This window comes from Mytilus trossulus, chromosome 12, assembly GCF_036588685.1.
Source record: "Mytilus trossulus isolate FHL-02 chromosome 12, PNRI_Mtr1.1.1.hap1, whole genome shotgun sequence".
Classification (NCBI taxonomy): Eukaryota; Metazoa; Mollusca; class Bivalvia; order Mytilida; family Mytilidae; genus Mytilus; species Mytilus trossulus.
Window position 1 is genome coordinate 2,721,212 of NC_086384.1, and position 12,946 is coordinate 2,734,157.

Sequence of the window (12,946 nt, forward strand, 5' to 3'; positions counted from 1 at the left end):
ACTGGATTAAAAGTGGCTCTTTTTGGATAACTCTATATATGGTATAGACGGCTTCAAAATATTAGCTTTCCTTAAAGGATAGGAAAGTAATGAAACACAAGTGATTATATTGCATCATACATGACAGATCATTTTAATATAAAAATATAAATAGAGCTGTTCATATTGCATAAATCTCATAAAACCTCAAGGACTGCACTAATAAGTTCCATTCGGCAAATACATTTGCAGTTCCTTCACATTATAAGTATTGTGGAAATACGTAACTTTGTTTACGTCTATAGTCGCAATTATATAATGAACATTTATGCTCACTCTAGATCTGAAAGCCTAATATCGTCTGTATTACACAACCGGGTTTTGCATGATTAGTATATCTTGGTTATATACTAGTAGGTTTCGTTGTTACAGTTTTGATTGTACATTCTGCATTACACTTCCTCAAAAATAGTTTCCAATTCATGTGGAAACTGATCTAAAACACGAAAAGAAAAATAATTAAGATTAGCGGAGTACGTATTTGTGTATAAGTGCTGAAATACATCTATTATACACGTTTTGTTTATATTGCTTCGCATAGTGGGTTAAAAGTTTAGAAGCCTTTTGTAATCAACTGCATATTAAAAGTTATAATTCCTTTCAATGATCTGTAACGTCGGAATATATGGTTTAGAATATAATGACTATTGTTATTAAGTTTACGATTAAACAGTTTTTGCAGATTTTCAATGGACTTCCAACATGTTTCAATTTCACACTAAATATTGTTTCAGCCGTTGAAAAAAGTTTGTTTTTGTTTTTTAATACATTTAAAAATATGAAATCGCGATGGTTCTTCCAATTTATACGTACCTTCTGAAAATTAATATGCTTTTTTCGTGCTCTTATACAAATTAATATATGTGTGGCATTTTTATTTTTCTAATGACGTTAAAAACGAATTGAGGTTCAACAATTAACACAAGTTACATAAACTTAACAATTAGATGAATGTAAAATATATTTGCTTTCTTTGAACCGCGAACAATATTGCATGACAAACATGATAAATATTTACCTCTTATTACTTTTTTCTTCTTTATTTCACAGGTTTCTAGCATTTCGACAATAGATTCGTGTCCATTTTCCTCTGCATACAAAACAGCTGTCCATCCGTGTATATCATTCCGTTTTACATCACATCCCAGCTCTATTAAAAATTGAACGAATTCGTTCCTTCCTAATTCTGTTGCAGCACGATGACGACTTCGACATGTCTCGATCAAAGGTGTCGCTCCAACATAATTAATGCAGTCAATTTCTACCCCTGATGACATTATTTTCTTTGCAGCTTTGAATTTATTTTGTTGTATAGCTTGAAATACGTTGACTATTTTGTCGTATGATTGGTCACTTCTAACTGATGATGCTGATCCCATGGTAAAAACTTTGTTCTAATGTTGAAATAACTGTTTTAAATATTGAGTTTAAATGTGTCCGTCTCTATCTGACAGCTAAGGATTACACTGTTTCCGACTTGACTGATCAGTCCTTTTATACGATTTACTTTCACAACACCTACGTGTTAACATTTTGATTGTTTATTGATATTCTAAAATCACAACGTCATCAAACACAAATAGCAAATAGCAAATGTCATATCTAAGAAAATAGATAGCAAAATCCATGTCTTAAATTCAGTTTATGGGAATGGGTTTATTATTTCCCAAAACAAATAAGGGTACCGCTTTAACATACATAGTAAATAAATAAGTGTCAGTCCTATTCAAAAATATACCATACTTCACTAGGATTGAATAGATATGAATTGAAGATAATCAGTTGTGTATGAGCCAACTTCGTCGTCTTTTCTTTTATTTGGTCATGGCATAGGGTACCGCTTTAAGATATATAAATAAGTGGCAGTACTATTCATAAATATATCATATTTCACCAGGATTGAATAGATAAATGAATTGAAAATATTCAGTTGTGTATATTATTTCTCCTCGTTTTTTTCATTTTTTTTTCATGGCATTATCAGAGTGTTTTGAATTTTGATATATGTGCCCTCCAGAGAGTGACACTTTTAACAGATAGGATAACACAAGTTTTGCCTTAATTATGATGATTTGCCTGTTAGACCCACCATTAAATTAACCCATAATAAATAACAAAGGGGAATGACATCTTGTAATACACACAGTTTGTTCGTAAAAACAACGTGAATAGTTATTGATTTTTATCAAATGGACAAATTTCAACAAACATATCAATTAAATGCATTCATATGAAGGTAATTAATTCAAATCGTGATGGCAGCTTCCGAAGTTTTCATTTATTACAGGATGGATGTTGTTTCTATTTTATAGGTGCACCTATGTTGAATATGTGTTCATGGCGCATGGCAAATGTCATACTCTCTATTCTAAAAAAATGTTATTGTCAATTTCAATTATGTACTTTTTTTTTTATCTTATCTTCATTTTCCGTTAAGAAACAATGTATTTACCATGGTATTGTCTCATTATTATCAAATGATCATATGTATTATCAATGAATATGATATTTGATTCATATTTTATAATGACAAGCACATTTTTCGTTTTGTTATACATCCAGTATCGATGGTTTAAGTTGGACAGTCAAAATATAAACAAACTCATTGACGAATCTTTAATTATTAAGTGAAATTTACTATAAAATTTTCTATCAATATAATTTTTCTATTAACAGGATATGATGAACACGTTTCACTATTTAATGAATATACATGATAATCAATCACACAAATATACACGTGTTATTGTAGACAGCTCTACGCCTAAATATCAAAAGTGGGTGTTTAAAGTAAACGAATATAACACATTATTTATTCGTGCGTGTGAATGGAAGGTGTAATGTAAAAAAGACATTTAGTTTGAATTTTTGCTTCCACTCTCTTTGTTTTAAATTTCTCTTTGTTTCGCAATATACCAAAACGATACTTGGTATATTATATTTACCAAATGTAATGTAAAAATTGCGAAAATGTGCATATTTTAGGAGCAAAAACTTAATATATATTTGTTGGTTACAATCAAAAGTAAAAATCGTATGACCTGAAACGTATAATTTTCATTCTGTCAGATAAAATAGAATTTTATGTGACTGGCATACCAGTGACAAGTATATCTAGCATTGTAACCAGTTTTAATCCATCATTTTCGACTTAAGAAAATGTCTGTACCCCTGCAGAAATATGCCAGTTGTTATCCATTCGTTTGATTGTTTAAACTTTTAATTATGCTGATTGATAAGTGACTTATTTTTAAACGATTCCTCGGAATTCAGAATGTTAGTGATTTTACTTTAAACTTGATTTCAAAGCTATCCAAACCTTCTATTTTTCCGGAAGTTTTATAGGCTTACATCATTTTGGCAATAGTATATGAACAAAGAAAGTAGACATAATGTTAAAAAATTTAAGGTTTCAGTCAACACTATGTTGTAATCATATTATGTACTTTGTTTAAAAGACAGTGAAACTCAGAAATCGAAAAGAAACTGACAACGCCATGGCAAAAAATGAAAAAGACAAACAGACAAACAATAGTACACATGACACAACATAGAAAACTAAAGAATAAACAAAACGAACACCACCAAAAACTAGGGGTGATCTCAGATGCTCCGGAACGGTAGGCAGATCCTGCTCCACATTTGGCACCCGTCGTGTTGCTTATGTGATAACAAATCTGGTAAATAGTCTAATTCGGTAGGTCAAATTCATAAAAGGAAAGGAGATTGTATTTACGACGTAAGGAACATATCCGAAATCATTTGTGGAAGCACCTGAGATCACCTTAGTTTTTGGTGGGTTCGTCTTGTTTATTCTTTAGTTTTCTATGTTGTGTCAATTGTACTACTTTTTGTCAGTTTGTCTTTTTCATTTTTAGCTATGGCGTTGTTAGTTTGTTTTCGATTTATGAGTTTGCCTGTCCCTTTAGTATCTTTCCTCCCTCTTTCACACGTTATTGGGATGATAAAAACCTTTACTCCTAGAATTTATGTTTCGAGACCATAATGGATTATTTGTGAAGGTGACACGAATGGTAAACCAAACCTCTGTGAAATTTTTTTTGGTAAATTTAATGACAAATTTATTAGCATAATACAGGAAAGAAATCTGTTAACCTACATGATAACTTGAATTTTAAGTCATAAATGTTTATAATCATTAAAATATCAGTTGCCCATTTAAATGGTATTTTTCTGCATCTTGTCTTTTACGTGTCTTAAGTACCAGGAGGAAACATGTTGAACACATTTTATTATTTTAGTTTGTAAAACCAGATGGTTTTAAGGTCCAAATACGTTTTAAATTTACAGGCGAAGGAACTGAAAACTAATTAAAAACCAATTGTTCAGAGAACAATTGAAGGTCTTTCCATCAAAACAATGTATTTTGATATGAAAAGTTGTGAAACTAAGTTTAAAAAAGCCATTTCAATAGTCAAATGATAGCTTCTAGTAAGCTGATTCCAAAAAAATATTGTTTCCATACATTTTTTTTAAATAAGGGAGATAATTTGTTACTTCCGGTTTGAAAAATGTTACTTCCGATTATATTTGAATATTTACTTGACACTGATTCAAAAAATATCTGGTTCTATATACTTTTATATTAATAAAGTACAAAAAATAGCTACTTCCGGTTTACAAAAAGTCACTTCCGGTTGTTTTTTTCAAGGTTAAATGGTTTGATACCTTTTTCTAAAAGTTGTATATCTTTATCATGTATACATATAGAATAAAAGCAAAGGTCAAAATCTAGAACGTCAAATTAAGCTATGACCTTGAGATCAATTTCAAGGTCATAAACCAAGGACCTCAAATCAAAAGACCATAGGCCTTAATTATATTTAGTTAATGAGTTATATCACCAAACGCGTATTTTTAAATACAAGAGGGGAGAAAACTCCCTTTTACATTCAACGTACGCTTGCAATCAAAATTTACATCTTATGACATGTCGCAACTAACAATTTAGTAAAAATAATTTGTTGATATCTTATACAGTCTTTGGATATAAGTGAAAATAAGCCAAATTCAAATATTAGAATATGACCTTGACCTTTGACCTTGACCTAATTTTCATTTTTTGGGACCAAGGACCTCAAATCAAAAGATCCTAGGTCTCTATCACTTATGGTTTATAAGATAGAAATTCATATCACTTATATCAGATGCATAAGGGGAAATAACTCTCATATGGAGTGGTCATATCGCTTCGGTCAAAATAGGACAAATCATGCGAAGAATATAACGAGCAATTTTGTAAAATAAATTCTTCATAATCTTTAACGGTTGCGAAGGAGATGCAATAACAAGGAAAACAGTGTTTGGGGAGATAACTCCTACAAAGAAAAGTATTCGTTTACGCAGGGTAAATTTCAAAAGCGCATAAACTGTTCGATATCATATACAAAATATCTAAGCGACATATTGCGAAACAAATGTTTATCGCAAGAACAAAATTAGGCGGAAGAAAAAAAAAATAATCAGAAGAAAAACAATAGGTCTTTCCACAGAAAAGTGGAAAGACCTAATTATAAGAATATCATTTATATCTTGATGGCTGATGACGTTTGTAAATTTGTTTTGCTAACAGCTGCATGTGAATTGTAAATATAGAAATTATACAAATACACTTGCTGTGTGTAATGTCAAATAGATTGGTTTTTAGTGTATGCCAAGTCTACGTGTTGAATGGTGTTTCTTTTTTATTACCTTAAATGGTTTACATTTTACCTGTTGTGACTTAAATGGCGAGTTATCTCTTTTGCAATCTTCTTATATCTATTAAACTGTGTATGAGCAACACGTACATATATCATTAGTTCACTTGACAAAAGTTTTGATACAGCAACCCAAATTATGTAAATATAGAGCAATGCAAACTAAATAAAAACTCTGAACAAACATGCTTTATATAATATAACAAAAACACAACATCCAATCTTTTTTTAATTGATAGTTAACATAACTGTTACAGTTTAAATTTGAAAACTAGAATATATTGGGTTTTATGAGATGCAAGTTCCTTGATGGAAATAACAGAGCTTTGAAAGCTTGCAATAATTACCGAAACAGAATACAAAAATACAGAACGTCAAAGGAAATTCTAACCGGAAGATCTTTATAAGATGGCAAAATAAAAAGCCCAAACACAATTAACAATTGGAAAACAACTTAGATTTTCCTCACTAGATATAGAAATTTCCTTATGTAGATTGAATCTAGCACACACCCTCGAAATCGCAGGCGTTCAGAGTGTGGTTAACGTATGAAAAAGTTGTAAGATGAGTATTTGTAACAGATTTAACAGATCGGGAACTCTACCTTATATAGAAATGCATGATTTAGCATACTGATGTCCTCGCACATGTTATTGTTTATAAACAAGTGACACAATTATTTTTACCTGGGTTTTTGATCAATCCACTTTATGAGTAACATTGCATGATGGACATACACCATGTTTACAATCAATCAAGAACACGTGTTATTTACTGAATAACAACACATTTTTCGTGCAATTCCGAATTTTTTGTATTCAAATTTATAGTTCGTGATGTAAGTATTCGTTCCATGCTCAGATTAACGAAAAGATGTTCCTATGCGATGAAACAAGTGTTTGTATTACCCGATATATAGCCATTTATATGTTGGATGATGACAGTTTGATTTCAGGTATTCATCCACCAGACAGCAACGAACCAGCAGTGGAAAACACAATCACTCATTACAATCACTCTTCACTTATTTTACGATAAACATACTCGCAGAACAAACTGATTTATTTTGAGAATCCTAGACACTATATAAGTAGACAGTTTTTCCACTAAATCCACGTGTTTTCAATTGAAAGTAAACTCGTAGTGTAGTAGCCCACAATAAATTGTAGTTCATTGAGTCGATTGGTCAGGTGTGCAAGGCCATATTGTCCTTGTGTTTGGGAAATATACTATGCAAATATATTCTGACGTCATGAATTCTAGAGTTCTCGACCTGTTTAATGACTCGATAATTTTAGGAAAGGCATCAAAAGTCATAGGTTCTTGGGGTTAGAACAGTTGCTTTCTACTTTTTCACATTTTTTCCATAATCCCCATTTTTTGTTTGTTTTCTTTTAGTTTCAAAATGAACATACATTTAGTATATTATGAAAATTCATTACTATGAATAAAGTTGATTGATTTTTACTATCAATTTTCAGTAAACGTATCATACCACGGCGATCCTTGATAAATTATATAGACCCTCTCTTACTTAGTTACCCTATGAATTTTGGTAAAAGATTTTATGACTGGAGAATTTCAGTAAATGTACCAAAAGTCATAGGTACCTTAGAACAGGGTAACTGTTTTTCTAGCCCGGCTTCTCCTTTTTTCTCCAAAATTCACATTTTATTTTGTTTGCTATTAATTTTATCAGTGTTAGCGTTTATCATTATATTATGAACATGCATTACTATACATACAGTGTATTTGCTCTCATCTACGCTAAATTGTATGGTGTATCGGGAACTGGAAACATTTCCACTTGAACTGCAGATCTAGTTAAAAATGGTATGTTTTGGCACAAGCTAGTAACAAATGATAAAAAACTATCGGGTAAACTGTATAAGCTACTTTGGAACATGTATGAACAGGAAGGTTATGATTTCAAATGGTTTAGATATGAAAAAAAATTGTTTAATGACTGTGGATTTTGTGAACTACACAATAATCCGGGGCAAGTTGATTTTAATTATATCAAAATTATGTAACGCAGCGTCTCCAGTACCAGTTTCTTCAAAAATGGTTCTCTAATATAAACAGCTCATCAGAAAGGGATTTTATTAACTCTCTAAAGACGAGTTTTGCTAAGAACCATGCCTGTAGGTTTTGTGAACTTTGTTGTAATTCATATTATGTATAATATGCTCCTGTTACAATGTCTTTTGCGGCTGAGTTTTCTTTAATAAACTACTTAGTATAAACTATAACTCAACTTTTTACTATCAATTCTCAGTTTACTAGTCGATCCACGGCAGTAATTAATATATTTTAAAGACCATCTCTGTTTAATAATTAAAGGGAACAGTAGTATATGTTATAAATTCATCAATCTATAGAGAAAAAAACAGTCCAGTAAATTAAGTTACAAACTAAAACTGAGAGATACACATCAAATATAAGAGAACTACGACACAACAGAAACACAACATTAAAATCTAACACTCATAGAAACGAATTATAATATTAAAATGGCCATTTTCGTGACTAGGTACTGGGCATTTATAAATAAAAATAGTGAATTGAACCTGGTCTTGTGGCATGCCAAACCTCTTTTTTAAATGGCAATGTTAATTATAAAATTAAAATGACAATATTATATGACAGGACTACAATACAAATAAATGGCCAACAACAGGAATCTGGTTAAAATTCAATACGTCAGACGCGCGCCACGTCCACACAAGACTAACCAGCGACGCCCAGATGAAAAAAGTTTGAAAGCCAAAACAAGTACAAAGCTGAAAAGTACTGAGTACCAAAAGTTCCAAAAAGGTGTGACTAATATGGCTAAGTCTATCTACAAGAACATCCTTATTATTAAGAATAATACAAAAGTTTAATTTTATAGAATGACTATAAAACAGATATACATGATTAAACTGAAGTGGTGAATAGTTACAGAACAAAAACGAATAAATTACATAAAATCATAGCCTTGTTAGCCATTACCATTACGCTCAAAATGACGTCAAATTTGAATTTCTAATACGAGTTCCTAACATTAGGAAATATTTAGATGAAGTTCAAGATTAGATTTGCATGACTTCTCTAAAAGAGGGACGACTGATACCAAGGGGACAGTCAAACTCATTAATCTAAAATAAACTGACAACGCCAAGACTTAAAATGAAAAAGACAAACAGACAAATAATAGTGCACATGACACAACATAAAAATCTGAAGAATAAACAACACGAACCACAACAAAAACTAGGGGTGATCTCAGGTGCTCTAACGTTGATAGTAAACAGTGAAAATTAAAATACTAATTAATATCAAAACTCTGTGACCGACGTGGATAGTAACTTAAAAATGATAGCAGATAGCAAATTCACTTTATTAATAGTAAAAGGATGTTCAAAGCATAAAGAAAAACGCAAACTGGAAATCTAGTTTGCCTAAAAACTTGCGTCAAATATTCGGATGCCTTTTTGTTTATTTTTCTCCCAAATGAACAATACGGAATAATCATAAGCAAGGATGACAAATGCGACTACATGTATGAATGGTACTTATAGGACACAGAGACATGCTGATTAATTATTGTTGAAGGAAGAGAAGAGACACACAAAAAGAGGTTTCCTCATTCGAAAGTATAGATACATTTGGGTTTATTGTTATTTCAACCTCTCAATTGAGACATTATACATTGAAAACAGAGGGCGTCAATTATAGTTTTCAATCTTATACACTTCAGTTATACAGAATAGAAAAGTGTACATTTTTTTCGGAAGATCCTGAATATGTACTACGTATTGATAATATACACGGATGTCAGCAATGTGTTACCTTTTTGGAAAAAAAATGAACAAACAATTAAGAGGGACCAACATTCATGTAACACAAATGAAAACTTTTAGGCTATGTTTAAAAGAGGGACGGAAGATACCAAAGGGACAGTCAAACTCATAAATCTAAAACAAACTGACAACGCCATGGCTAAAAATGAAAAAGACAAACAGAAAAACAATAGTACACATGACACAACATAGAAAACTAAAGAATAAACAATACGAACCCCACCAAAAACTAGGGGTGATCTCAGGTGCTCCGGAAGGGTAAGCAGATCCTGCTCCACATGCGGCACCCGTCGTGTTGCTTATGTGATTACAAATCCGGCAAATAGTCTAATTCGGTAGGTCAAATTCATGAAAGGGAAGGTGATTGTAGTTACGACGTAAGGAACATATCCGATATCATTTGTGAAATGGTTATTCCATAACGGTCAACCAACTCGTGATGGCGTCCGTAAAATTTAGGAAGGGATGATTTCAACTTCACCATTTGGAACTCTTGATTTAATAGCTTCCTTGTGAGCAGTAACCCTCTATCAAGAAAATCATGATAGGAAATGCAAGCACGGGAATATTGTATCAATTGAGAGATATATACCCCGTATGCAGGTGCTGCTGGAATGTTGCTACTTAGAAATGGAAAGTTCACAATTGGAAAGCTGAAATCATCTCTTTTGTCGTAAAGTTTTGTCTTCAACCGCCCCTCATTGTCAATTTCTAGATGTAAGTCAAGATATGAAGCTGACTTAACTTTATCTGTAGTATCCTTTATCTCCAATTTGATGGGATAGATGCGTTCCACATAGTCACCAAATTTTGAATTGTTTAGTGAAAGAACGTCATCTATATAGCGGAAAGTAGAGTTAAAGGATATTGCTAACTTCTTATCTTTCTTCCTAAGAAGTTCCTGCATGAAGTCAGCCTCATAATAATAAAGAAACAAGTCAGCAAGTAGAGGGGCACAGTTTGTTCCCATTGGGATGCCGACAGTCTGTTGAAAAACACGTCCTCTGAACGTAACAAATAGGTTGTCAATCAAGAAATCAATCATCTTGATAATATCGGTTTCAGAGATTTTTTTGTTTGAATCAGAGTGATTCTTTACAAAGTTTAATATTCTTTATTATCTGCACCCGAAATAATGTTATATTATTGATTGTGATATATGAAACCGTAATAATCAGTTCGTCAGGAATATCTTTATATTGTTAATTTAGAAGTCCTGATAACGTGTGTATATTTGATTGTTGATATCTAAAATATCATTATACAAGGATTATTAAATTAAGAGACATTTGATTTAACTTTTTTTAATTATTATACTTGACTTAAATAGCTGTTATTTTCAGAATGACATCGTAGGTGTTAATTTTTTCAAATAAAGTATACATACAAAGCTGACTTTCAAATAATTCAGAGGAAAAAAAATGTATTTCTAGGATAATACATGTACATTCTTTAAATAGAAAACATTATACACTAGTATATTTTATAAAATATAATAGTCAGAAAAGACAAATCAAAAGATAAAATGCATTAATAGTTATACATATGTAATACATTGTTTTGCTTAAATGTGCGACAAAGTAGTTGGGCACTAACTCATAACAATGGACTAACAAAACTGAAAATAACGTAGCTGCAACTTTTTTATTATGAAAAAAAGGTGTTAATATGAAAAAAAGATATGGTATAATTGTCAATGAGACAACTCTCTACAAGAGACTTAAATGACACAGAAATCGACAAGTATAGGTCACTGTACCGCCTTCAGCAATGAACATAGCCCATACCGCATAGTCAGGTTGAAAAGGCCCCCAAATGACAATGTTAATATTCAAACTAAAAAAACTAACGGCATAATTGATGTAAAAAAACAAATATGTAACACATAAACAAACGACAATCACTGAATCACAGGCTCCTGCCGTGGGACAGGCACGTTCATACAGAATGAGGCGGGATTAAACCTGTTAGCGGTATCCCAACCCTTCACGATCTGAGACTGTATTATAACAGTATAACATAAAAACGAACTATAAAAATCAGTTGAAACAGGCTTAACAGATGAGATGGATAAAAATACAAATGGACGTGGACGGGTAAAATGATTAAATGTTTCGGATACAGATTTTTAAGATTTTTATTAATTGAAGCATAAGTGATGTACTTGTGATGTCATAACTGTTTGTGAATTACATTAAAGCCTGATTATTTCTATAACTTGGAAAAATGCAAAACAACGTTGTGAAAAAGTAACAGAGTTGCAACCTCTCGTCTCACAATATTTACGTATAACCAATGACAATCAAACAACCAATACGTTTTTAATTTTTTACAATAAGTGCTGGTTTAATAAAATTTTTTTTTTTTAGGAAACTTCTATATTGTTCCAAACTTAAGTAAATGAGTGAACTATTGCTTTTCATTTTCCTAACCTACTTGCAAAGACCACTACAACTGTATACAAGTGACCGGCATATGCGTATGCATCAACGTATATGAAACGGTTGATTTGTCTTTGAATGACCGACCTCTAGAACCGTTATATGTTTTCCAAGAATAATCGCAATTAGATAAAATTGCTCTAAACTATGGTACGGTCAAAAGGAAATGGAACCAGTTAAAATAGATTAATAAAAACTTAAAACAAAACCAACAAGCATGCACGGAACAGGATACCCCACAGACAACTATCTCATTCAATATTGAACTGACATGTATCTTAATTGGGACAATTCTTGTAATTTCTTGTAATGATAATTTGCTACATTTTGTACTTGAACCTATTTTTACATATGTGGCTTTCAAACGTTTAAATGTGAGCATTCTTGATGGAAGGTAAATCTAGAAAAAGCTTTCATTCTATGAATGTCCATGCAACATTTTAAAACAATTTATTTGGTAACTTAATCCACTTCTTACTTAGATTCAAAGGTGAAAACTTATATGTACCAACTGTTTGTTACTACAATCGCATCTTCCCTTTTTACTTTTCCTCAGATTTTCTTACCGACAACCAGACAGATAGCAGGTTCAAATTAGATTGACACTCAAAAGTACTGAAACATTATGATAGATAAAAAAGCCATTTTGAATTATTTCGTGGTGGATGACGTGTTTATATTTGTTTGTAAACAGCTGCAAGCGTATTTAAAAAAAAAGAAAAACTAAAAGCACCTGCTGTGTATAAGGTCAATTTATCTAACCCTCATATCATCGATATGTTGGATATGTTGTGATAATGTTCAATGTCAGAATATGTTGGTTAACATCCTTGGAAAATGTAAATCATAAAAAGTGATTACACTAATAGTCATATTTATAAAGAAGTCGGACTACATTTTA

General features: G+C 31.5%; 1 protein-coding gene across 1 annotated transcript; it reads right to left on the reverse strand.

The window, feature by feature from the left end:
• Positions 1–353: 353 nt before the first annotated feature.
• On the reverse strand, positions 354–1,485 carry LOC134692737 (uncharacterized). The gene is made up of 2 exons (XM_063553244.1): positions 1,058–1,485; positions 354–475 (listed from the first exon to the last, which is right to left on the reverse strand). The coding sequence occupies exons 1-2, from the start codon at positions 1,416–1,418 to the stop codon at positions 432–434; spliced, it is 405 nt and encodes a 134-aa protein (XP_063409314.1). The 5' UTR covers positions 1,419–1,485; the 3' UTR covers positions 354–431.
• Positions 1,486–12,946: the final 11,461 nt, after the last annotated feature.